We start from the raw sequence: 27233 nt of genomic DNA on the forward strand, positions 1-27233 counted from the left end.
AGGCCCGCAAGGCATCCCCCGGCACTCACCCGGCTAGGCGGTCTGCGCGGAGCCCGTCATCCCTTCTTCCGTGGTCCTGCAAGTCGTTGCTGCCGGTCCCGAAGGGGCGTCCCGTAGCCCGCGCCGCGCCCGCCCTCTGCCCCGAAGTTCTCCCTCGCGGGGTAATCCGCGCTGCCCACGAAGGCTGGAGACTAGGAGTTGCTGACGCCGCCAGCTTCTTCCTTGTCCTACAGGCAGGCAGGCAGGCAGGCAAGCAGGCGGGCTCCCTCCTCCTCCCTCTCCCGTTTTTGGCAAGCTGGCAAGTGCAGCTCCGCGGTTCACCCCGGGACACCAAGCGGCCGCCTCCTGCACGAGGTGCCGGTCTCGGGGTGCTGGCTGGGAAGGGCGGTTACGTGGACCTGTTGGCCCCCGCCGGCACACGCCGGGGTTGGACGCTGCTGTGGGTGGGAGAACGCCAGGCTAGTGTGACGCGACACCCACCCAGCCGCTCACACGTTGGCGGCCGCTTTCCCCCCACTTCCTCCCCTTCCCAGATTTCTTCCTTCGCTCCCTCCAAACACACACACACACACACACACACACGCCCTTTCTTCAGAAAGTCTCACAAATTGTGGCTAGCGGGAGGAAGGGAGGCAATCTGTTTATCTTTGTGTCAGATTTTCTCGGTGGGGGGAAGGGAGGGCGGAGAGAAGCCACGTGGGGGGGGGGTAACCCCTTCCTTCCCACAACCGCATGTGCGAGAGCCGGGTTCAGAAAACGCCGATCAAGTCTCTTTGGGAAGAGAGCTACGGACCCAGCGCTTTCCCTCGGCAAGGCGTTTCGCGCGTCCCCGCGCGCGCGTGTGCTCGTGCACGCCAATGCAACCTCTCCTCCAAGCTTTCGGTTCTTTCCACTTCGGGGCAACAATGCCAATCTTCCGGCAGAGACGGGCGTGGCGCACCGAGAAGCTGCGACGCGGTTTCCAGCTTCTCGGGAGGACCGCGTGTCTCGGCGCACGGAGCCGGACAGCCTGATCACTCTGGGAAATTTCAGCGGAGAAGATGGGGGGGGAAGGGGGAGGGGCAGCTTTGTTTCAAAGGTCCAGCTGTGGGGCTGGTCTTAGCCAGCCACCCCCACCCCCAAATTAAACTCCAGCGTGGGAAGTGTTGCATACCTCTTCCCCTTATCTTCGTTTTCTCGTCTGAAAGGAGTTTCTTGGGTTTTAAGAAGGCCCCCCCCCTTTTTTTTTTTTATAAAGAAAAGACTGCATATATTTTTGAAGAAACTGAGCTTAATTGATCTTGACTGTCGGCAAAACGACCCAGCGTCGCTGAAGGATGGACTTGCTGGACTGTCAGATTAATACTACACAGGTAAAACTGTCAGACCCAGTTCATAGAGTCCTCCTTCTCCTCCTCCCTGGAAGTGGAATTTTATAGTGAAGGTGGGGTAGGTTCACCTGACAATCACCTTTCACATTCTTTAAAGCCACATTCTCTACATCGGACAGTACCTGTCAATTCAGCTCTTTCTTTGCAATAATAATAGTAATGGATTGTGCTGACTTTTGAAGCAAAGCAATTTTACTTTAGGAAGTGGAATTTTATAGTGAAGGTGGGGTAGGTTCACCTGACAATCACCTTTCACATTCTTTAAAGCCACATTCTCTACATGGACAGTACCTGTCAATTCAGCTCTTTCTTTGCAATAATAATAGTAATGGATTGTGCTGACTTTTGAAGCAAAGCAAGTTTACTTTAGCTTGCCATCTGGCAATTCCATATAACAGGGCTTCTCAAAAATTTTCCTTCATTTATCCCAAACCACGTTATCCAATGCAGGTAAAACATTTTGATTCAATTTAAATGTGTCTGTTGTGATTGGGTAATTGGATTTGTATGTTTTTATCCATAGAAAAATCACCTTTACCCAATTTTGGGAATCTACCCACGTTTATGAAGCACTGCACATAAGCTGCTTTGTGTTTTAAAGAAGTCTGTTTATAAATTTAAATGTACATCAAGCAAACAAAGTAAACTAAAAATATAAATTTGCAAGAAATACATTAAGATCCTCAGTTTAAATCTTTGAAGCTGCACTTCTATGGAAGGATAAAACATACCTATTTTTTTTTTTTAAAAATCCATTCAATATGTCTGATTCTTGAATACTGCCTGGACAGGTCCCTACAATTTCCTTGAGAAGATTTTTCAGAAGTAGTTTGCCGTTGCCTCCTTCCTAGGGCTGAGACAAAATGACTGGCCCAAAATCACAAAACCAGCTTTTGTGCCTATGGCAGGACTCAAACTGATGGTCTCCTGGTTTCTAGCCTGATGCCTTAAACAATACACCAAACTGGCTCTCACCCAGCATTTAAATGGAAGCAATATTGTTGGGATACTACTCTTTAATCATCATAGGATTATTTTTAATGTAGAAGGATTCAGGTTTAGGGGTATTGGTTTTGTTTAGCTGCTGCTAAGCCCAAGAAAATGATGGAAGGAGACATTATCCAAAACATCTGGAAGGGACAAATGGCTTGAGAGCAAGTGGACCAAGGAGGATTTGATTAGAGGCAAATGACTTGAAAAAGAAAAGTGTGTGCAGTATGAAGTGCTTTTATTTTCCCAGAGTATAGCAATAGCATTTAAAGATATATACCACTTCTTAGGGCTTTACAACTTGCTCTAAGTAGTTTACAGAGTCAGCATATTGCCCCTAACAATCTGGGTCCTTATTTTACTGATCTTGGAAGGATGGAAGGCTGAGTTAACTTTGAGCTAGTCAGGATTGAACTCCTGGCAGTGGGGCAGAGTTAGCCTGCAATACTACATTCTAACCACTGCGCCACAACAGTTGCTAATATACTTGCTTCTTGGTTTTGGGACATGTAGAGCACACATATTGATCATTCCATCCATTTCTGGAAATCAAGACAACAAGGTGCAATTGCAATGTACTTATTTCTCAAGTTTAATTCAATCCCACAATACAAATCTTCCCACCATTCACAGTTATAATCCTAATTAGATGATTTTCTTGCCCAAAGTAAAACAATAGGTGATGAATACAATAGGACAAGATTATCACCAGCTAAACCCTTGTTCAGCAGCTAGGATTTCAGTCAGAGAAAGGTCCCTAATAAGAGCGGTTATAAATAAATAATAGAAATAAGGAGCATAAGGCAAATAATAATAATAATAAAAGAACTTGGTAGATTGTCTATCATGCCTCAGTAATATAGCTTTTATATTGCCAATGAAGCTACCAGCTTTTGATTTATACCTTAGGCCAATTTTAAAGAAGCATAATGTGTGAGCTCTTGAATTTGTGTGCTTTTGAATTAAGGGTGGCCATAATTTAGTGACTAAAGACAAATTGTGGTGGAGTTATTAGTTATATCAAATTAGACAAAGAATGCTAGAGGAAGAGGGGAATCAAAAGGCACTTGAGAGCAGGACTGAAACTGTGTTGACTAGACAGATTCCAGCATCATCAGAATTGACATGCCACCAGTCCATTTTTGAAGACAACAATGTGATTAGAAGGATCAACTGGGTTCATCAAAAATAACACATATTTTTTAAAAACAAAATGAACAACTTCAGGATATCACTCTGATTTTTATTAGAATTTCATGTGAAAGTGGCGGCTGAGTGAAGGCTTGCGCATATGAAAATTAAGAGGATGCTTTTAGTATGTTGGGTAATCCAATTTTTGGTGGGTAATCCTTTCAGACAAAATTCTTTTTTTTCCCCACCCCCAATTTTCCTCATTTTAAATACTCAAAGAAAAAGCTGGTTGCAGCCCTTCCAGTAAAAAGAGGCTCTTGCAACAGTAAGGTTAATGCTCTTGTCACCTCTTGCATACTGTACAAATTTGCAATGCTGTTTAAAAACTACTTGGAAGCTACAGTTGGTGCAAAATGCGGTGGTTCTCTTGGGAGTATGTGGAGAGTCACTGTTTTCATGTAACACTATTGCTCTGGGCTCCGCATTAAGTATCAATAGGCTGGATATACAGTTCAAAGTGCTGGTTTTGCCTTATAAGGCTCTACATGGTTTGGCACCCAAATAGCTGCAGGAGCATCTGTTTCAAACCACCCATCTGGTCTATGCATTCCAAGTAAGGATAGGGAAGATTGTCCCCTGCAAGGGGAGTTTGGGGGAGGAGTAATCAGAAGCCAGTGCTCCTCACTAATGAACCAGCCCTCTGGAATAGTCTGTCTATTATACCCTCCCGTCTAATAGGACAATAAAAACAGAACCATCTAAGAGAGTTTTTAATATCTGAGGTTGTGAGATAGAGATTGGAACATAAACACTGTAGTGTATTGTCATAAATATGACACGTCAATGTTGGCATTACATGTTGCAACTTTTAGGAGTTCTCGGAGAGTCAGATGGTATAAAGTAAAATAAATTTAGAAATGAAAAAGAAGGAAAAATCCCTATTGCTCAACGTTAAAAAGTCAAAACTCTTTGTAAACCTATGGCGAATCTTATAAGAATCTACCAATATCTCATCAACTCTCTACTCATGGATGTACAAGAAGTATAGGCAGAAGATATATAGCAATGGAAATTGAGAATTTAACCAAATACAGGTAGTCCTTGACTTACAAGAGTTCATTTAATGACCGATCGAAGTTATGATGACACTGAAAAAGTGACTTATAGACGCTTTTCAGACTTACGACCAATTCAGTATTCCTGTGGTCCTGTGATCAAAATGCAGACACTTGGCAACTGACTCATATTTAGGATGGTTGCAGTGGCCCAGACTCATGTGATCCCCCTTTTGAGACCTTCCAATATGCAAAGTCAATGGGGAAGCCAGATTCACTTAACAACGGTTGTTAAGTGAATCTGGCTGTGAACTGCAGTGATTCACTTAATACCTGTGGCAAGAAAAGTCATAAAATTGGGCAAAACTCACTTAACGAATGCTTCATTTAGCAACAGAAAGTTTGAGCTCAGTGGTGATCTTAAGTTGAGGACTACTGTAATTGCTCAGGAAAGATTATTCATCTTGGAATCTGACTGAGGAGCCCAACCTTTGACCTATACTGGAGGAAATTATACCTAACAAACTCAATCCAAATGATTTGGAAATGTTATTTGCCAAAACTGTGATATGGTACATTGATGATGATGATGATGATGATGATGATGGTAGCTTCAAACATGATTCTATGAAAAGTTCTACTGACTCAAGAAAACATGCATGTAGACCATGCTGATTATATTCTTGCTATATTGGTGCAAACCAGCATATCCGAAAGTCAGGTGTTATAATGCAATCTCTGGAAATTAAAATACAATACCTGAGAACCCATCATTGTTGTCTTGTACATTGATAATTTAGAATCCATATTCTGCTTCAAAACTCCTCTTCATACACTTCATAAAACAAGCGGTCTTCCTCATCTGGTGTTTTTTAAGTACACTCAGTTGCATACTTTTCAGAGAAGTTCAAGCCAGCAGAATCCTATCGATTTGGAAACCACATATTTGCAGGAAAAGATAGAAAGAGGGCAAGCATCGTTGTTCTGGTATTCTGTGTATTCTGTTCTCCAGCATCTCTGTTGGCCCATGAGAAAGCTGACTACTTTTCTTACCTCACTGGAATGCTATGAAAAAAAAAGACATCAGCATCAGTCCTTGCATGGCATAAATTTAATCCTTGACTTGAGGATGAAGAAAACAATGCAACATTTTATCTTTTCCTGTCCTTGCGTGACCCACTATCCATTAGCAGTTCTAATTGCTCTCAAAGAAACTCTGTTCTCACTATTAAATCAGAATTCAGTAATAACTTTCACTCACTACGTGATGAGCAAGCTTACACTTCCTTTATGGCACAGTGATCTACTAGAAATGCCCCCTGCTGCATTGCAGGATCCTGAATCTATGCTGAAATCTATGGCCAAGCTAATTCTGCATCTAAACCAAGCAGGTGTTAACAGGGGTCCATTTCTCCAGTGAAGAAAACATAACATCTTGTTTGGCCAACATTCTGGAAACCATAGGTGGTCAGGCCATTTCAAAAGGTTTGTTTAGGATGAGCTGTTCATGAGGGTCCATGGCCTCACAATGCCTGAGTAGAGAAGCAGCTGCCCTGGCACAATATTAAGCTCAGCCTTTCCAGTTCCTAGTCAGCCCTATACGACCCTGTTCAGTTTTCAATTTCTAACAAGAGATATGTCAAAGCATATGCTCTCCTGAATGTCTGCCCTTTGATCCAGGAACTTGGCTGCTGCATATTCAGTGGAAAAGTAAATGTGCATTTTGCCCCCATTTCAGGCAACTGCTTCACAGTTGGGGGAAGGGGAGGAGGAGAGGAGAGGTGTTGGCTCAAACTTAAGCAGGATCAGCTTCCTCCTTAGTTCCTTCCTGGCATTGCAAATACCTCCTCATTCAGAGTTCCTAGCAAGCACTTGCCAATTGATCTTGCTGGCTAAGGATGCTGGAAGCTGCCTTAACATATTGGAAGGCACCTTGTAGGTTGGGGTGGACTGCCTTCCTTAGGTTAAGAATTTAAAGCAGTTCTGGATCACAAAGCAAGTCAGGCAGTGGTAGAATTCATTTTTTTTATTACCGGTTCTGTGGGCGTGGCTTGGTGGGCGTGGTGTGGCTTGGTGGGCATGGCTTGGTGGGCGGGGCGGGGGAAGGATACTGCAAAATCTCCATTCCTACCCCACTCCAGGGAAAGGATACTGCCAAGAAGATGATCTTTTGGTTTCCGGTGTGCAGATGCACACCGGCCACCTGGTCTTCCAATTTCTGGTGTGCATGCACACAGGAAGACCAGCTGGGCAGTGCACATGCTCACAGTGGAAACCGGAAAATCATTTTCCCAGTGTGCGCATGCGCTCCGGTAGCTGCTCTTTTGGTTTCTGGTGCTCCCAGGTGCATGAATACAAGCTGGCCAGCACAGAAGAGCTGCCAGCCAGGACAGGTGGGCCAGGGGTTCCCTCTCTCCCTGCCTGAGTGGGCATCTTGCGTAGCCCCAGCCCCCAAGCCTGTGGCATCGACAAACGTCCACGGTCCGGAGTGCCTGGCCGGCTTAGGGGACTGCACTGGCTTGTTCTTGGTGGTGGGCTGGGGTGGGGCACTTCATCCCAGCCAGAGTTGGGGCAAAGCTCTCCCGCTTGATGCCCCCCCCAGCCAAGCTCCAGGAATGCCAACGACCCTTACCTCCAAGGCCAGGAAGGGACTCTGGCTTTCCAGCGGAAGGAGGCAGCATTCTCCACCCAACTTTCTCTCCCTGTCCGGGGCTGCAGAACCGGGTCATTGGTGGGCATGGGGTGGGCAGGGAGGTACGAGGACCCCCGAAAGGCAAGGCGGAGCTGGCGCATACGCGCCGGACAGCTGGTCTTCATGCGTGCATGTGTGCCACAAACCAGAAGACCAGGTGGCCGACATGCATGTGTGCCACAAACCAAAAATCATCATCTGCTTTTCTGATTTCCAGTGTGAACACTCCCATTTCAGCACTCAGAACCAAAAAGGTTTGCCAACATTGCCCTATACCTATGACTAACAGCCTGTTCCAGACTTCTATGGTATATGTATTGACTGAAGATGTGAGATAAGCATTTATTATGTAAATGATTATAAATATAATTTTATTATAATTCTAAAACAGTTCAAAATGTTGTGGGCCCTTTCTCTGAATGGAAAGTCCAGATATCATTGAATAAATAAAATAATTAAGATATTTCCCCCTTTCCATCCAGAACAGCTAATTATCCTTAGAATTGTCATCATCAGGACATTTAGGCAAGAAGGCATAATAACTGATTTTAAAGGTTACAAGAAAATTAAAATGCAGAAAGGAAAAAAAAAACATTTTCTTGCCTTTGCCAAATAAGTTTAATAATAAAGGGGAAGAAAAAAAAATAGGAATGTCCACAAACAGTTTGTATGGGTGGTGAGTGGGAGGCAGTTAGGATATCTAAACCAGATGCTTGTCATTCATCATGATGGTTCAGCCTCTTCCAAAATGAAATACTAGAAGTAGCTGGACATTTCTCTATTGCACCATCTCTGAGCAAAATGCTCAGGTACACTGACACCTAGTGGCAATTTATGCTCCTTGCAACAAGCACAGATTTGAAAGGGAAGGCAGTAAGGCTCTGGGAAAGGCAGCGTTTGAGAGCTTTGCTTAACTGGGTTGACGGGTATAAATTAGGGCTACAAAAATATCCTAGGGTCATTAGATGATTGCGGCCTGTCTGACCAAGGAGGAAGGCATTACATCTGACTGGGTTACTGTTTTGTAGTTAATTGTATGAGGAAATAAAGCTAGTAGGCAGCAACATCATAAATCAGAAGCAGGAATGCAGTGGTCTTCGAAAGTGGTTGAACTGCATCGTTCATCAACTCCAGACATAATTGCTAAAGCTCAGGCTAAATGGGGCTTTAGTTTAAGAATGCCTGAAAGGTCACATGATCTGATCCCACCCAATAGGACAACCTTACACTTTTATTCAAACATAAGACAAATTAAACAGGGGTTACTGAATATACTGAATAAGTAACTGAATATAACAGCAATGGGAAAAGTAGTATTGTTACAAGGTTGTGTGCAGAAGCTAAGCTCTTTTTTTCAGCTCTTATGTTCAAAATCCAGTCTATCATTTGAAGGCAGAAACATTGTAAAAATGTAGTGCATATGCCTTAAAGCAGGCTTAAAAGAGCTGAGCTGATCAAACTGCCCTCCAAATGTTAAAACCCTGGATTTCCTGCTCCTGCACCTCTGGGTGATCTTTCCCCTCCCACTATCACTGCAAATCTCAGCTATGGCCATTTGCCAATTTTAATAAAATATGTCAGTCTGAACGAGTTCTATCAAATTCTTTCTGATTTTTGATGTCAGATATAGGAGCCCAGGGTTGCAAAGTTATGTTACTTCTTTGAAATAAGTCAGCTTAAATCCCAGGCTGAGTTCTTTTAGAAAGTATGCATAGCATAGGAAATCATTAGCCGAAAACAACTAATTGGGATTTGACAGCTTTGTTCAAAGAGTCCAGGAACAGCCAGTGTTGGTTCCAATTCATAACATTTAAGCAAGCTACTAAGTAAGCAAAGGTCCATAATGTTCCGGCAATTCCAACCCAAAGAACGGAGCCCATTAACTGATAGACAGTAGAGCTGTCCCCAGTTGGAAATTATGGGCAGGTGGTGAACTGTACCCGAAGAAGCAGGCCAGTGAAGATCTGCGACACAATTAAGATGACTATACTTTGTAATCTTAAAGTCCCAGGACTATTTTATTCGGGTAGCCAACAACTATGGAAATGTCAAGGATTCAAAATTGATGCAACCTCTGCACAACCAGGTCTGGCTGGATGGAATGATGAGCTTGATCCAGGAGCAGACACTGTCGCAGTCCAGAAAAATTGTTCCAAGTGCTGAAGAACATGACTGGGTGACTTCATGCTAGTTGAGCATTTTGCGGGCATGGTAGACATTTCTGCAGCATTTGACGCTGACTTAAAGGGAAGCGCCTCACACATTCCTGGATTTGGTGGAGAGTAGGCTACCTTCAATTAGATGCCCCACAGGTAGAGTTGAGGAAATACCCAGGGCACAACAGCCACATGTTACTATGTCTATGTTAGGGATACTCAGTTCATGATTGTTGATGGATTGCAAGAGTAGATTCTTCCACACTTCTGCTCTGGAGGTAACTATTAGAGAATTCAGGTTACACAGTTTGATGAGTTGTGACCCCAGGGAGAGAAAGGCATCTTGACATTGAAGAGTGTCGAACAGTGCAGTGTAATTTGATGCGAGCTTCCTCAGCTAGTCCTTTTGCAAATGTGGGATGAAAGTAGAGAAGCAAGGAACCCCCGAGCCTCAATCTTTGATGTTGGACTGGAAGTATCCCAAGGGAGTATCTGCTGAAACTCAGTATCAGAAGACCTTGGCAACATCTGGGAAGAGCATTGCACAAGGCACTCGACTAATGTGGACCCTTTGGAAGATGGAGTGGAACAAAGTTGTCACCTCAAGACAGTTCGCTTTCTTCAAGAAGGCTTGTTGGAAGGGAGAGAATACGAGTGTATCACGGAGTCACCTAGCCAGGATCTTATGGACGATGCCAAGGATGGTAGATGTAATCAAGATGGGCTGGTAATCACCTGGATCGATGGATTCTGTCTCCAGCAAAAAAATAAGAGCAGGCCATCAACCACAGGTTGAAGTAGGTCATTAGCAAAAGCTGGTGCCAGGTCAGGATGTCTTAAGCAGGAATTCAGAGTAAGTCAGGCACACTAAAATTCATGTCCCACAAAGCCACAGTGACTTCTGACCAGTGATGACATCCAGGACAGACAACTGCACTGCAGATAGGTGTGTAGGCTACACATTGTTGATTCTGCTGGGAGTGTTGAAGACTGACAACCAGTAGGTCCATCTCTGGGGGAACAGGAGAGGGACCACGATACACGTTCCTCCGGTGCCCAGATAACATGGTAGAAGCAGCATCTTTTCTCCAGAGCTTATACATGCTTTGCTCTGCAGATGGATTTGTTGCTTCAGAGTTGGCTGGTGGTCTTGGGCCATACACTGGATGGCTTCCATCTATAGGGAAAGTATCACTGGCCATGTTCTGCCAGAAGAGCTGCTCAGCCATGCAGCCTAGGTTCACCGGACTGAAGGGCACTGGCAATCAGGATCAAGGTGTCAGCTGCCATTTTCAATTAGTGAAGATGTTGCATGGCAAAGTCTTAAGAGTTTAAGAGAGAGCACTTGAACCCCAGAGAAGGGTTAGTGCCAAGGGCTCTCTTGTACAGTAGTTGATTGATGGGGGGGGGGGGCTGTATTGCTTTTTATTTGTTATACTGGGTTTTTATCTTTCCTAGATAAGGAACCAAGGTGGAGTTGTGGTTAGAGTGCAGTACTGCAGGCTACTTCAGCTGACAGCTAACTGCAGTTCGGCAGTTCAAATCTCACTGGCTCGAAGTTGACTCAGCCTTCCATCCTTCTGAGGTGGGTAAAATGAGGACCCAGATTGGAGGAGGGCTGTAAAAGCACTATGAAGCGGTATATAAGTCTAAGTGCTATTGCTATTGCTATTGGCCATCAGAAGTCACTGAAAGTGAGCTGGGCAGCCATATAAATAAATATTCATTCATTCATTCATTCATTCATTCATTCATTCATAAATAAATAAATAAATAAATAAATAAATAAATAAATAAATAAATAAATAAATAAATAAATAAATAAATAAATAAATAAATAAATAAATACAGCTACCTCTGCTGTTGCCACTTAAAAGCCGGAATATCCCAGAATTAGAAAACATTTTTTCCTGCATTTTTCTTTGTCCGCACAGCAACCTCCTCCACGCTTCGACCCTCTCCTCTTGCTCCTCCTCGTGGGCTGAGCCTCCCAGCGTCCTGCCACTCCCCACCGGCACGCCTCCACCACTACCGCCGCCGCTGCTACAGGCCTCCGGATTGCTCTCCCCATGGCGGGCCGGGACGCAGCGACCGCTTCCAGCGCCGACTCTTTCCAGCTGCGGCATCTGCACTTATCTCTGCGCGTCGATTTCGAACCGGCGGGTTCCGGCCATTTGCGAGGCTCGGTGAGGCTGGAGTTGACATGCCTGCGGGATCGTGTGAGCGAGATCGTCTTGGACTCGCATCCCAGCGTGGAGGTGGAAAGCGCGGGTCTGGCACCGCCGAAGAGCCGCCGAGGGGAAGAAAAAGGCCAAGAGCCGGGAGCGCTGCGCCCCGTCTCTTTCCAGAACCGCCCGTTCGCCACTTACGGCTCAGCTTTGCATGTCTCCCTGCCCGAACCTCTGACCTGCGGTGACGCGGTGGTGCTGGAGATCGCCTATCGGGCCGGAGCGGGTCCCGGGGTGAGTGGCTGGGGCGGACGGCGCGATTGAACAGTGGGTTGGCTTTGAGGAGCTTCCCCCACCCCCACTTCTTTTCGACCAATTCCTTCGCTTCACGAGTGAGCGAGGCTCAATCTTGCCCTTTGACTCTTAATTACTCGCCCCTAGAGCTGCTGCATTATGGCTCCGTAATGGGGGGGAAAGGCACTCTGCACATGCTCAGGAGTGCCATCATAAATTCCCAGTGAATAAGTGTTTTCAACGTATTAGAAAAACGGGAAGCTACCGTAATTCTTAAGCTTAAATAACCTTTTTTGCTATGCTTAGCTTACTTTAACTAGCCTTGAGTAAACATGCTCAGACATGATTAGTACAGGACTGAGACACCACTAAGAAATCCCAGAATTGTAGATTAGAACAGAGTTCAGAGTCCTTTTGGAAGGAGACAAAGCATTAACCTGCTGCCAAGAAAATAATATGGGGATGTCATCAGCTCAGTTTAAGGGAGACCATCACCTTTCCCGTAGTGTTGTCATCATGATATTAACCCTGAGTGCCTTTCATCTTAATATTTACTTCTCATTATCCTGATGCTGCATGATTTGAGTTGTTTGCCAAAGAAGGGAGAGAGGCAGCACAAACCTTTTTATCTCTGTGTGGATTATCATCAGCATGTTGTAAGGCCAGCCCTTCCCTTGATCTGTTGCAGAGCTCTCACCTGGGGACTGTTCTTCCCTTTGACATACTGGCTGGGAATGATAGGAGATGTAGTCCAACCCATGGGGAGGAAGAGTGAACTAGACCCACAGCAAAAACTAAGGCAGCCTTCCCTTGTGTACTCTTATTTAACCTCTACCATTTTTGCTGGGAGCAAAAGTAAGCTTGGCACTTCCTGTCCTATTTAGGGAAAACTCCAAAACAAAGATGAAAATGGCCCAGATTAGTGCAGTTCCTCTAAATAAAGTGGGACTACAATACAGATGGGTGCAAAGTTATGATATGTTGGCTAATTTATAACAATAGAATAATGGAGGGGACCTTGGAGGTCTTCTAATCCAACCCCCTGCTTAGGCAGGAAACCCTACACTACCACTACACCACTTAATAGAATAGAATAAAATTCTTTATTGGCCAAGTGTGATTGGACACACAGGGAATTTGTCTTGTTGCATACGCTCTCTCGGTGTACATAAAAGAAAATATACATTCGTCAAGAAGGTACAACACTTGGATATATTGGATAAAAAGGACTTTCTGATAAGCAGTGTTGTGTAATGAAGAGATCACTGTTTGGAGATCACTGATTTAGATTACAGTTCCTGGAATTACCAGTCGGGAAGCCTTTGGTAATTTCTGTAAAGCAAAATCCCAGCGCATAGCTGCTGTGGCAGATTGAAATCTGGCCATTATGATATATTTATATGATGATAAAAGCATTTATGGCATAATCCCCAAATCAGGGATAATGGGTAGTGTGATCTAATTAATGACTGCTAGGGATTTGGGATTGGAAAAGATTTGTGTTAAGGATGGTTTGTAGGAAAAGATCCAATAGAAAGGCTTCCTTGTAAAGGTTGATATGTTCCCTAAACAGAATATTTTATTTCCCTAAAATTGATTGCTTTGTGATGGTGCATGTGTGAGCAAATTGGCATCCATATCTCTACACATGATGCAATTCAGGTGGAATCGACTCCCATTAAGGAGATTTGTGCTATCTAACTTTACACAATGCATAATTAAACTTTGGAATTTGCTGACTTGAGATGTGCTATCAGTTTGGCTGACTTCGAAAAAGAGTTGGACAAATTCATGGAGGTTATTGGGATCAGTGGCTGTTAGCCTTGATGTTAGTATGACTGCGCCCAAATGCCATCTGCTGGAAAACTGTTGGGCTTCCTTGTGTAGCTGGTTGGCCATTGTGAGAACAGACTCTAGACTCTAGATCAGTGATGGCTAACCTTTTCCAGACTGAGTGCCCAAAGTGCATCAGGACCCCCAAAATGCAATGCACACGTCCCTCCCCGCATGTGCCCCATCCCCACACATGCACGCACACACCCCACATGCACCCCACTCTATGCGCATGCGCGGGAGAGACCTGATGACCAGCTGGCCAGTGAGGGGCATGCACGCATGTGCAGCAGAGCTGAACTGGGGCAACAGCTTGCATACCCACAAACTGGGCGCTGCGTGCCACCTGTGGCATGCATGCCCTAGGTTCACCATCACGGCTATAGGTAGTTTTTGAGTAATGACCATTCATTCATCAACCATTCAAAATTACAGTGGTGCTGAACAAAGGGACTTGCAACTTGTCCTTGAAGTTCCAGCCATTGCAGAACAAAATTCAAGCCCTTGGCAATCAGGTTGCACTTACTGATCAGTTTGCTTGCAGCATCCCATAGTCATGTAATCACTATTTGCAACCTTACCTGTGAGCTTCCCACAAATAAAATCAATGGGGAAGCCAGCAAGAAAGATCCCAAGTCACTCGGATAACTTTCCCCTATCCCTGGCTGTCCCAAAGGTGCTTTTTTCAAAAGGCAACAGGACTTTCTTGGGTTTGTTTTTGAAAGCGTTTCTCATCCAAGGAGCTTCTTCAGCTTTTAGCATCTTTGTGACAACCATGTCCTGGATGATTGAGAATCTCTATAGATCTCTGGTCTTTCTTTCCTCACACGCACCATGTTCTCCTTCTACCCCCTTCATTCACATCTGCCCCAAGTCCTCTTTTCCCAGTGTCCCTGTGCTCACACACATGCACACATCATGTGTGCTGTTTCCCAGGTCTTGCTGAGTTTGCATCACACCACATTCCACACACCCACCTCCTCCAACTCGTGCAGGGCCTGTGCCAGGCCTCCTAGGGCCTCCGACATACCATGGTGGCATCTCACACTCTTTACCTGGAGCTTCCTGCTTAATGACTCTGTCTGTGTGCATTTACTATGAAACAACCAAAACCGCCTGGATTGCTGTTGCTAAGGATTGAGTTCATATCACATCATGCTTTACGACCCATCACTTATGACAGGCAAGTCTGGTCCCAATTGCAGCCTTAACTCAAAGACTGTTTAAACATTGACCAGGGGCCTGATCTAGTGAGGCACTGCTTCTGTTCTTATGTTTTCTCCCACTCCAATCACTGTATTTATACTTCATTTGGTAATTTGGCACCCAGATACCTTAATGTTGCTAGAATTAAGAAGAAAACATAGATTTTGTTTGGACAAAGCTCATACTGTTAAATGTTTCATTTAAAAAAAAACCAGTTACATCTGCATTACATATTTTCTCATCTGTAAGAAAGGGGGAAAAATCTTTTCCTTAGCCTTTTTTAAACCTGCCACCTCCAACCTTTGCAATATTGATTTGCATTAATATGCTTTGTGAAAATAAATTGAGAACCATGTGAGCCCAGATGATTAATTCTGTTAGAAATAGTTCACAGCAGCAGTTCTGGAAAGCTGAAGATTTGGATTGCATAGCTAAAAGATTTGGGTATGTAAAAAATCCTTATTTCCAAATCCTGACGAGCCTGAACAATTTTAGTTTTCATTGACTTCTATGTTTGAAAATATCTGTCCATCAGCTATCTATAGTATCTATCTATCTATCCATCCATCCTCTATCAATCTGTAACATATTTATAAGCCACCCATCTCACAGATATTGGGCAGCATCCAATAAAGCCATTAAAGCAATCACAAAAGTATTCTAATATTAGAACAAATATTATTTTTTAAAAACTTCAAAAGGGTAGGAAGAGCATTGATGTTACAATTTACTCATCTCATTAAATTCCTATTTCTGGGGGACCTCCAAGCCTGTTGGCAATCAGATTTTAAGGGACTTCTCAAAGGACATCAAGAAGGGGACCAGTCTCACAAGGTGGGCGCCATGGCAGTAAAAGGCCCATCTCTTGGGTCCTACCAAATATAGTTCCTTAATAGATGGACGTGAAACATGTGTCTTCTGCTGGCCTGACAGGATGGACAGAAGTAATCTGCAAGGGGAAATCCCTCAGATAATTCTCAGCTCACACCAGCATCAGGTGGAGAATGATATTCAAATGATCCTTGCTTTGGCAAAGAGGTGGCTGTGTGTAATGAAGACTTGTTTGTTCTTAACACTAACTCAATCGGAAATTTCTGAGAACTCTAGGAATGGAATGGTCTGATATATAATGGATTGGAAGAAATGTATTTTCTTTGTTTCTGGAAGGGGAGTTGAGGTTTTAAGGAGTGACTATGGATTATGATTTGTGTTATATTTTAATTTTTGTTGTTAGTTTTATACCCTGTATTCGGTTCTGGGAAGTCCCGGGGGGTCGGGGGAGGAAGGGGAGGGGAGGGAGAGGGGGGATGAGGGTAGAAAATGGATTGATGGTTAATGTACAAAGATGATTGAAGATGTATAATTAATGTAAGATCGGAGCTGCCTGGCTACCACTTCAGAATGATGGGAAAGAAGGAAGTAGAAGAGAGAAGGAGGTAGGAAAGAGAAGAGGAGGAAGAGGAAAGGAAGGAAGAGGGATAGAAGAGGGAGAAGAAAGGGGTAGGGAGGAAGGAGGAGAGGATGTAGATAAGAGAGGGGGAGGATGGTTATGGAAAGTAGAAGAAGGTAGAGAAGGGAAGAGAGATAAAGGAAGGGGGTGGTGACCGGGCAGGTCCGATTAATTGTATATGATGGTACATTAAATATGTTATTGGATATGAATGTTAAAATAAAATTTAAAAAAAAAAAGACTTGTTTGTTCTTTGGGAAGGTTGGTAGAAATCAGAATAGCATCAAGAGAGCCTAACAGTTTCATCTGCATCCACTTTCATAGATTTTCTGTGTGGATTCTCATCAATCTGCGCAGAAGATAAAGCTGTTGTTGTTTTTTTACACCTCTGACTTTTGTGTGCTCAACTGGTCCCTCTTTCCAGAATTTCTTTCTCCAGTTTCTAAGAAGGCAGATGCTGCTCATATTCAGAGATTCTCATTGTTTATGGAAATCTTGTTTTTTATTTCCTGGCAGGTATGTTGGCTTATGCCGGAGCAGACTGCAGGGAAACAGAAACCCTACATGTACACTCAAGGCCAAGCTGTTCTCAATAGATCTGTTTTCCCCTGCTTTGACACTCCTGCAGTTAAAAGTTCATATTCAGCTATTATAAAGGTAAGGAGCTCCCTAGCTATATAGGAGGAGAGCATGCTTAAACCCCACAGTTCAGTGTATTTAAAACCTAGAATTCATTACAGGAGAAATTATTATATATATTTCTTTTAAATGCCATCTCTCACTTTTTTCCCTCAGGGCTTTCAAAGCCTGAATTCATGCATCATATTAATCTGTTTGCTTTGAATATGCCCCAATAGCTGAGATACACAAGGCAAAACCAAGCAAACAAGACTGGAGCAATAATTGTTTTTCAAAGCTATATTTTCTACTGTGTATCTCCGGTGGTATAGACCAGGCCCACGGGCATCACATGCAGGCCACGCCCACTCTGGCTCCGCAAAGACAAAAAAACACTGTGATGCATCATGTGGGGCGATTGAGTTTGACACCCGTGTCATAGACCATAAATAATTTCAACGTTGCTTTCAAAACCTGGTGTGAACTCATCCAACTGCCGGAGTTATTACTTTTTCTTTTGCATAACTGTTGCTTCTTGAACCTTCCGCTGCAAGCTTCTTTCCAAAAAAGAGGACTTTCGATTTTGAGAGGTCTGCTGGAGGCTAGCTCCTGTGCTTTGTACACATTGCTATGTATCCGGTCCTCTGCAGAATGGCATTTTACTTGTGTGGACCTCCTGAATAGCATTTGCATATTCTGTCCTTTTGCAGCAAAAAATCCTCACTCTAAGAGGTTAATCCTTCTTCCCAAAGCCAGACTAGCCAGTTTTTCTTTTTTTCTTTTTCTAGGTCCCTGAGGGCTTCACTGCTGTGATGAGTGCAGTTACCAGGGAGAAGCAGAAGGGGAACACTTTCTTCTTTGAGATGCCTCATCCTATCCCTTCTTATTTGGTGGCCCTGGTCGTTGGGGACATTGTTTCAGCAGAAGTGGGACCAAGGTAAAAGGCTGCTGCAAAGATAGCTGTCATCCAAGAGGGATAATCAAGATCATTCTTTCTGCAGTTGAATCCTAGGAAGGGAACTGCAATCCAGCTTCCCTGGAGACCCATGGATAGTTGAGCAAATGCTGTTCTTGTGATCAGGTGGGAGTAGTAGAGCAGAGGGAGAAACCCTTATTCGCCCCCGCCCCCACCCCCCTGGCCTTGTCTCTCATAGTGGCTTCTTATTCCATTCCTCTCTAATAGGCTTGGATAGTCCTTCAGATTTGATTCTGAATAGATGTTGCAAAGCTTGCAAACGCACAAATGCAGCTCCTGAGTGCAGCTGTTTAAAGCACCCACACATTTCCCCAGGACTATGTGGCAACAGCAATATAATCTTGCTCTTCAGCATTATTCAGTAAAAGCCTTTTTAACTGGGAGGAGGAATAGTGCATGTGCGCGCAAATTGAGATTTGCATCAGGCCCTGAATATGATCAGCCAACACTTAAGAAGAAAAAATAATTGTTTCTAAATTAAAAGTTGTGTTGCACTTTGCTTATTTCTGCCTGACCCTGAAATTTTGGACACATTTTACATTTAGTTGTATTTTTTATATTGACTCTGTGTGGAAACTGATTAAAAACAGACTGTTCCCTGCTAGAATGGCTCCGTTGCTTCTTGTCCGATACAGAATATGCTCCATTGGCATCCAAGGGTATACAACGTGTGTTCTGCCTCCCTGTTTACAGGGTTAGGAATATTCTCATCCCTCTTAGACTGATCTCCCTGCCATTTTTGCTTTTCTCCCAGAAGTCACGTCTGGGCTGAGCCCTGCCTGATTGAGGCTGCTAAGAAAGAGTATGATGGTGTGATTGAAGAATTTCTTACCACTGGAGAGAAGATTTTTGGACCATACGTATGGGAAAGGTACCCGTTCATTTTGAACCTGTTTCAAAAAAAGAAAATGTTCCCAGGAAAGCATCCATCTTCCCAAAGAGAAGCACAGACAGAGATATTTTGCCTTCGACTCTGAAATGCTGCACAGTTCTACCTCAGTGTAAATCTCTGGTCCAAAAATGCTCAGTTCAACAACATTGGGTAAAATACCCAGAGAATGTCCTAGGAGGAGAATTTAAAAAGGTAGCAGAGTCATTTCTCATTTAAGAGAATGGGACTGGTACAACCATTAGAAGCTTAGCCAAGTGAAATGCCTGGGAAGTCTAGTATACATTTACTTTAAATTTGGATTCTGCTAACCGAAATCGGCAGCTCCAGGATAACCTCAACCTTGCAATGTTGTATATATGAACATATTAGAATATTATTCACCTAACTAATGCTTTTTTTTGTTTTTGATAGATACGATGTCCTGTTTATGCCTCCCTCATTCCCATTTGGGGGAATGGAAAACCCCTGTATCACCTTTGTGACCCCCTGCCTTTTGGCTGGCGATCGTTCCCTGGCAGATGTGATCATCCATGAGATCTCACATAGTTGGTTTGGAAATCTGGTCACCAATGCCCATTGGGGGGAATTCTGGCTGAACGAGGGTTTTACCATGTATGCCCAAAGGAGGATTTCTGCAGCACTCTATGGTGAGTGATTGATATTCAATGTCCAGGGCAGTGGGTATAGTTTGGCTTTCTCCATCCTGGCAACTTCCAGGCTGGCAACTCCCTGAGTATATAAATTCTGTTTTCAGCATTTAATTGAGGAGTGTTATCGAGCTTTATCTAAGTGATTCAACTACCTAAAAGAACTACCCTGTTTCCTGAAAGTAAGACATCCCCTGATAATAAGCCCAATCAGGCTTTTGAGTGCATGCGCTAAAATAAGCCCCCCCCCCCGAAAATAAGCCATCCCCGAAAATATTTAAACGCATGCACAGCTGGTCCCTACCATTTCCTCTGGTTTCCTCCACGCGCCCCAAAATAATAAGATCTTCCCAAAAATAAGGCCAAGTGCTTATTTCAGGGTTCAAAAAAATATGAGACAGGGTCTTATTTTCGGGGAAACACGATATGCTATATACCTCTTAAATGCACCCAATGGACTTTTAGATATCTTGAGAACTGGCAAGCTGAATTAGATTATGATTCAATATATTCTCCTATTGAGCGAAGGAGGTTCAAGGCTTTTGATTTTATATCATTTCCAATAGGATTTGCTTTGCCTGGCAAAGTTGCACCAGTGCATTTTTGTGTCCCTGTGGCTGCTGTCCTAATGTTCATGTCATAACTATGGTTAACAGTTGATTTCAGAGCACTAAAGTGGCAGTTTTGGTTTTATTGGCTTGGCAGTTGCTAGAAGTTGATCCTGTTGGTTTCCCCTAAAATCAGGTGCTGCTTATACTTCCTTGGAAGCTGCTACTGGGAGAGCTTTGCTTCGTCAGCACATGGACAATGTCGGGGAAGAGCATCCTCTCAACAAGCTCAGGGTGCAAATCGAACCAGGTCTGTATTGATCTAAAGCTGTGTTTTTCAAACTAGGCAATGTCAATATATGTAGACTAACATCCACAATTCCTGTGTTGACTTCAACTCCCAGGAGTCATAGCTTCCATAGTTAACTCTGGATTGTAGGCCTTTGTGACTTGTCCTTTTAGCAAGTAGCCAACCCTTTGTCTCTTATGCATCTCTCTCTCAAGAGGATCAGTTATGGGAATATTAACTGAGAGATAATTCTTAAGTATTTGCCATGCTGAATTCTATATTTGATTATTTCACTGACAAGATGATTGCTTTTGCTATTTTCTGCTTGTATATTTGTTCCTTTCAGGTGTTGATCCTGAAGATACATATAATGAAACTCCTTATGAAAAGGGCTACTGTTTTGTCTCATACCTTGCCCATCTTGTGGGAGATCAACCTAAGTTTGATGCTTTTCTGCAGGTACTGTATGTTAGCCTGAAATCTGTTTCTACTTTGCAGATGTCTCTGTGTGTATTTTCAAAGCATGCTGCTTTGTAGTGTGTTTAGAAAGATGCATACAGTTCAGATGTTTGTATCTCACCATATATTCTGATTAGACTAGTGTAGATCAGAACTGTAGAGAGGATGAAAAATTTGCTGGAGATATGTGATTATAGTGCCAGGGACATCAAAGAAGTGTAAAAAATTATGCATGGTGGGGGGATGTTTTTAAAAATCTTTTTTGTTGGCCTCATTATTCTCCCCTATTGAAGGACGGTAAAAGACATTGTTCACTATGAGATTTGCAGTGACCTCAATGGTTACAATTTGGAGATTAGACAGATCCAAGTTCAATTTGCTTTTAGTGTCAGTTACTGAGAAAAATGGGCAAGGAAGTGAGTGCTATAAGAATCATATACTATGGTAGGAATTCCTTAAGCGGCTCTTTACAAACACACACACACATACACACACACATGAAGAGAATGTCAGATACAGCATATCCCTCGATGTTTATTTCTGACTGAACCAACAGCTTTTGGAGCATGGTTGCATCATGCCATTCAGTTAAATAAGCATTCCCAAGCAAATCAGAGTTCATTTTGCTGTTATAATACAGCTTGGATTGAAGCAAAAAGTCCCCAAAGCTAAGGTGCTAGGGGAGCAAGCTAAAAAAAATTTGTGTTGCCTCTCCAGGAATAGTTATTCTAATCAGCTGCATAAATTATGCATAAGAAGTTTTCGTGTTACCTGGTTTTAAGAAATGGCAAGCCAATAAAGTAAGCAAGTGTGTCTTCCAGATGTCATGGAAAGGTGGCTTTTCCAGTTTTGAAGGTTTGGAAAATTGAAAAGGTGATGGAGTTTCTTTTAAAGCTGAGATATGTAGTTCTCAGACCAAAACCAAAGAGGTTGAAGTAAGCTGAACTTGAATTAGGCAGGGTATGCAAAGAATTTGTGATACATCGATAAAGAAGAACTGAAAGGCCAGAGGTGAACCAGCAGGTCTCAAAGTAATTCAGACTAGTTTCTTTTTGTGGCAGGCATATGTGAACCAGTTCAAATTTCAGAGCATCACAGCCGATGACGCCCTCAACTTCTACTTGAAATATTTCCCAGAACTGAAGAAGCGAGGGGTGGACACCATTCCAGGTCAGCAAAGACATTATAGCTTTAAAAAAAATCATGCAGAATTGCCACAAGGCTTTGACTAGCAGAAATTTTTCCTAACTCCAGGTAGTAATTCCTTCCACAGTCCTCCGGATCATTTTGAACTCAATTAACTCCATGTTTTCCTGTCTCCAGTTGCTAGAATAATTCAATTCTGCTGAGTTATTCTACTCTTTTGCCCTCCGCTCCCAATCTGGTTGTATTTTTATTGGAGATTGTGTGCTAGTTCCCATAAGCTAAAAACAGCAAATGCTGTCTTTAAAGGTTCTGCCTGACAACAGTTCAAGTCAGAATAAAGAAGGCAGTTGGACAATATCCTGCCTTGGTTCCTGGAAAAAGGCCTTGTGGCAATACCGCTGAACTCAGCAGCAGCTGTATAGTGAACATTCACAGAAAATGCTCTTATAATAAGTCAGACAATTGCTGTCTGTCAGCAGCACTTCCAAGGCTGGAGGGAGGAATGACTTGCAGACATGATGCATGAAGGATTATCCTCAGTTCTGCAAATTATGTGTATAGTTGCAGGTGCTCTGTTTCCACCATATATAGAAGGCTTGCAGTCCAGAACATTGTCATTGTGCCAAATACTGAGTGTTTCTGATATCTGATAACAGGAACATTCGTAAACATACAAATATAGCTTTAGTCCTAAGAAGAGGTTAACAGATTGTTTTTAAAATTTTGTTCTTTCTTAGTCACTTAGTTTCTCACAAATTTATTTGGTTTAAAACTTCCCCAAAGTACTTACGCAAAATTGGAAATTATGAGAATTGAAATCTTACACATTTGAGGAAGTCACTTGAAGGGAACATACTTAAGGAAATGTACACACTGCATAAAAACAAAGTCCCAATGCCCATTTCTTTCTAAATTAAAATAGCCTGGGAGAACATGTTTAATTTGGGAGGGGAGGCTTTTAAGTGCCTATTAGATCTTCTCCTTTTCTGCTTCAAGTTTGTCCCTGCATTAAAGCAATGAGTAAGGAGGTGGTATCAACAAAATGGCATGTAAGAAGGATATTCTACCAATCTACATTGCTTCTTATCTAAGGAAAAATACATAAAACGCTGTTATTTATAAAAACACTGGCCATTGGCAATCTGCTAAGTGATTTTGCTTCTAATGCCACCTTGAATGTTTCTTAAATAGAACGCACAGATTACAAATCTGTGTAATGAAGCATGCATCTTGCCCAAAGACAAGACAGCAGGAAGCACATTTATTTAGGGAACCTATCTTTAGTCTGTAGCAGACCACAGAAAATAGACTGGAATTTTAAAGCAACAAGGCATCAAGATGTTGTTAACAAGTCTAGACCAATATATGGCATGCCATTTATCCTTAAAAGAAGCCTAATCCTCAGGGGACAGCTGATTCTTCTTCAGGATGTTGGTAGTTTCAATTTGCATGTGAATCAAAATAAATGAATGTAGATTCATGTGAATATTTGAGTACATGGACTCCAGCTGTTGATATGTTGCTTTGCTTGACATGAATCCAGTGTGCCTATTCTGTCATGACAGAGTATCCCAGAGGAACTAAAAGCCTGATATTGTGAGTTGCTTGCTGGGATATCATGAATGACCATAGGGGTGTGTGTGTGTGTATGTGTGTGTGTGTTAGTAAAAAATACTCTCTCTTGGGCACAGATGGAATAAGAATTGGGATGATGTATTGTTGTGGCTCTGAAGAACTTCAGAAATTAAACAGTGTTATTGAAACCTTTAGTAGAAATTTCATTACTCTGATGGATTCCAATATCAATATCTAATGAGCAGATTTCCCGCCCCCCTTTCCATTTCTTCCTGTGGCAGGTTTTGAATTTGACCGATGGCTGAATACACCTGGTTGGCCACCATACCTTCCTGACCTTTCACCTGGAGAAGTGTTGATGAAGCCAGCAGAGAAACTGGCAGAACTCTGGGCATCTCCTGACCACAATATGGAGGCAATTAGAGCACTAGATATCTCTGCATGGAAGACCTACCAGCTGGTTTATTTCCTAGATAATATCTTGAAGAAATCTCCTCTGCCAGATGGTAAGACATTTTCTGCTAAAATAAAGGATTGACCACTCCTTCTATAAAGCTCTATAAGGAAGCTCTATAAGGAAGCTCTATAAGGAAGCTTTATGGAAGCTCACATAATGGGGTGCTAGTCGGCAGTTCTTTCTGCCAACCTAGCAGTTCAAAAGCACATAAAAAATGCAAATAGAAAAATAGTGACCACCTTTGGTGGGAAGGTAACAGCGTTCCATGCACGTTTGGCGTTGAGTCATGTTGGCTGCATGATCACGGAGACATCTTAGAACAGCGCTGGCTCTTGGGCTTTGAAACAGAGATGAGCACCGCCCCCTAGAGTCGGCAATGACTAGCACATATGCGTGAGGGGAACCTTTACCTTTACCTTTTTAGTCGGCAGTTCCAGGAACTAGATTGCCTGGGTATGATGGACATTTAGGCACAGAAAGATCTTGGAATTTGCCCTTCCTTTGACAGTGATTACAAATATAAAACAAAATAACATTCAAACAGGTAACTATGCTAGTTATTAGAAATACAAAAATCTTATGGCACTTGAAAAATCAATAGAAGCACTTGAAAAAGCAGAAAGCATCGGTATATTGAGGAGATGAAACGGGAATCTGGAGTGCTTAATATACAATAAGTAATCTGACATGCTATTAAATATGTATAAAAGGTAAGCACTGTGACTGTTAAAAATAATTGAAAAGGCGCCATGGTCATTTTTTTCCTGAGGGAAAAAAACTAACTTGATTGTCCTTTCATATTAAGGGCATGTCGAGAAGATGAGCGTCTTGTATCCTAAGATCTCTAAAGCACAGAATGCTGAGCTGCGTCTTCGCTGGTCCCAAATTGTCCTCAAAAATAATCATGAAGCAGGCTTTGATCAAGTGAAAGACTTTCTTCGCAGCCAGGTTGGTGCTTGATATTGTTGTATTTCCTAGAAACACAAAGTTGCTGTAGCTTTGTCAGAATTTTTTTTTTCTATCTAGCATCAGATAACTGTCTTGTTATTATTAGAGTCCCAGTCTTGTCTATTTCTTAGATACAAAATCCTTGTATCGTCATCCAGCTGTCTTTCAGTGTACTAAACACTGCTGTAACTGAAAAAGAAATGTAGCTCAACAATATATCTTACAACAGGGTTTGGAGATAATTGTTACCTTCCTAAAAATTGCAGGATGCTATTAACTTGCCAATAAGTTACTCTGTTTTTATTCCAGGGAAAACAGAAATATACCCTTCCCATCTACCGGGCCATGATGAGTGGCTCAGAAACAGCTCAAGCATTGGCCATGGAAGTATATTTGTCCACTGCTTCACAGCTCCATGTTAATGTTCAGAATTATGTTAAAAAGATCTTAGGTTTGAACACTGAAGAAAGCTAGGAAGAAAGCTGCAAATACAAACCAGTTTGTATGAACGGCTGTGAGTGATCTGTGGGATTAAAGGGTAGAAGAAATAAAGGTTATTTTCAAAACTTTTGCTGGTATACAGGACTGATCTCAATCTGCTTTTGATTTAATGCTGGAAATTTCAGATTAAAGCTTCCCAAAGGTAATCTTTACTCGTGGGTAACCTGCTGGACTTTGTTCTTTTCTTTGTAAATTTTGAAAATGTAAAAAATACAAATATAAACATTACGTTTCCAAGTAAATTAAAAGATAGTAGCAATGTGCTTATTTCAATTAAAAATAGCTATCATTTGATATTGGCTGTAATAAATTTTTATCTGTGATTTTTCACTTCTTTGAATTGTGTGAGAATTCACTTATTTTGTAGTATTTGTACACTACCTGATCATTCCTAGATTTTTTTCTCCTTGTCTCTTGCTACAAGTTTTAAATTAAAAGCTGGCTGAGGAACTCTGGGAGTTGAAGTCCACAAGTCTTAAAGGGACCAAGGTTGGAGACCCCTGAGTTACACTGCTGTGCAGAGGAACTTCTCTCACAAATATGAAGAAACTCTGAAGTTGGCAGGGTCACCTCTTTATCTGGAGTCCTTGCTTACTTATGCCCATGGAAACAGCTGATGCTGTTCTCACTAATAGGCCCTAAAACAGTCCTAGCTGGCTATAGTTTTAAAGATGTTTTACCAAGACCCTTTTATTTTGCTGAAAAAGACACAAGATAATAATACAGTTCAGGGTTCTCCAACCTTGGTCCCTTTAAGACTTGTGGACTTCAACTCCCAAAGTTCCTCAGCCAGCTTTGCTGCCTGGGGGACTCTGGGAGTTGAAGTCCACAATTCTTAAAGGGACCAAGGTTGGAGACCCCTGATCTAGTTGAATGCTAGAAAAAAGTAATCAGTAAACACAGTTTTAACAGCAGAAGAAAATATCCTTCACATGATGCATTCAAGTGGAGGTTGGACAATCGTGTCATGATTGATACTTTAGTTTGGTTTCCTACATGAACAGTATCCTGGATTTAACTTTCTAAATGGCTGCTTCTAACACTAAATTTAATCTATGCCTCAGTTCTGTGTACTTCTTCCCTTCCCCTGATAAATATCTACAGATTAAGATAATTTCTATCCCCCTTTTCTCATAAGTGGGAAACTTTTAAAATAATTTATGATTCTTTCCAAACTTTTGTGGAAAGAAAATTATTTCATGTGGATTCACAACGTAACATCAGTCATTGTAGTAAGAAGGTAAAGAGTGCACTTTAAAAAAAAAAAACCTGGAGTAAACAACAGGAAGAAAGAAAAAGCAGAATATGAACCACAAGCATTAAATTAGTTTGGAATGTAAACCACACAATGCAGTGCAGAATGAATAGGCTGCTGAAAGAAAGTTACTGTAAGTGAAATCTAATGTGAAATTCAACTATAAATTACATCAGTCAGTATCATGGGGTGTTGGGAGTTTCAGTTCAGTATACCGTATATACTCGAGTATAAGCCGACCCGAATATAAGCCGAGGTACCTAATTTTACCACAAAAAACTGGGAAAAACTATTGACTCGAGTATAAGCCTAGGGTGGGAAATGAGGCAGCTACTGGTCAATGTAAAAAATAAAGATAGAGCCAAGTAAAATAACATGAATATTTATTTGAATATTTATTTTTATACTTGATACTTAAATCTTGTTTGTTTGGATAATGCTTGCAGCTGCCTTCCAAAAGTAGGAAGAGGCTTCTATTAATTAAATACAGTTAATATACTCACCTGCTGTATTATAAATAGATTTCACCTTTTGTCATAGTAAAATAGAGTTTGGTGGCAACTTCTTCAGTAGTTTT

General features: G+C 42.3%; 2 protein-coding genes across 7 annotated transcripts in view; one reads left to right on the plus strand and one right to left on the minus strand.

The window, feature by feature from the left end:
• The window catches only part of NAV1 (neuron navigator 1), a 282699-nt gene extending 282219 nt beyond the window's left edge, over positions 1 to 480 (minus strand). For 2 of the 6 annotated variants that reach the window (XM_058174445.1, XM_058174444.1), the window contains exon 1: positions 30 to 480. The gene's annotated coding sequence lies outside the window, so the exon portion shown is untranslated. The remainder of the gene's footprint in view (positions 1 to 29) is intronic. The other 4 variants (XM_058174443.1, XM_058174440.1, XM_058174441.1 and 1 more) reach the window with 3 other exon arrangements.
• A 10927-nt stretch (positions 481 to 11407) lies between these two features.
• On the plus strand, positions 11408 to 25741 carry RNPEP (arginyl aminopeptidase). The gene is made up of 11 exons (XM_058174449.1): positions 11408 to 11856; positions 16862 to 17002; positions 17752 to 17900; positions 18694 to 18810; positions 19243 to 19478; positions 20223 to 20336; positions 20662 to 20774; positions 21836 to 21944; positions 23777 to 24001; positions 24758 to 24900; positions 25210 to 25741. The coding sequence occupies exons 1-11, from the start codon at positions 11464 to 11466 to the stop codon at positions 25372 to 25374; spliced, it is 1905 nt and encodes a 634-aa protein (XP_058030432.1). The 5' UTR covers positions 11408 to 11463; the 3' UTR covers positions 25375 to 25741.
• The last annotated feature ends 1492 nt before the right edge of the window (positions 25742 to 27233 follow it).

Source organism: Ahaetulla prasina, chromosome 3 (assembly GCF_028640845.1).
Source record: "Ahaetulla prasina isolate Xishuangbanna chromosome 3, ASM2864084v1, whole genome shotgun sequence".
Classification (NCBI taxonomy): domain Eukaryota; kingdom Metazoa; phylum Chordata; class Lepidosauria; order Squamata; family Colubridae; genus Ahaetulla; species Ahaetulla prasina.

Bases quoted from the DNA above. Each gene is read 5' to 3' on its own strand.
- RNPEP (XM_058174449.1), top strand. From the start codon at position 11,464: ATGGCGGGCCGGGACGCAGCGACCGCTTCCAGCGCCGACTCTTTCCAG. The intron at 17,901-18,693 runs GTAAAAGGCTGC...CTTTTCTCCCAG, and splicing joins TCAGCAGAAGTGGGACCAAG to AAGTCACGTCTGGGCTGAGC. The intron at 21,945-23,776 runs GTCAGCAAAGAC...TTCCTGTGGCAG, and splicing joins AGGGGTGGACACCATTCCAG to GTTTTGAATTTGACCGATGG.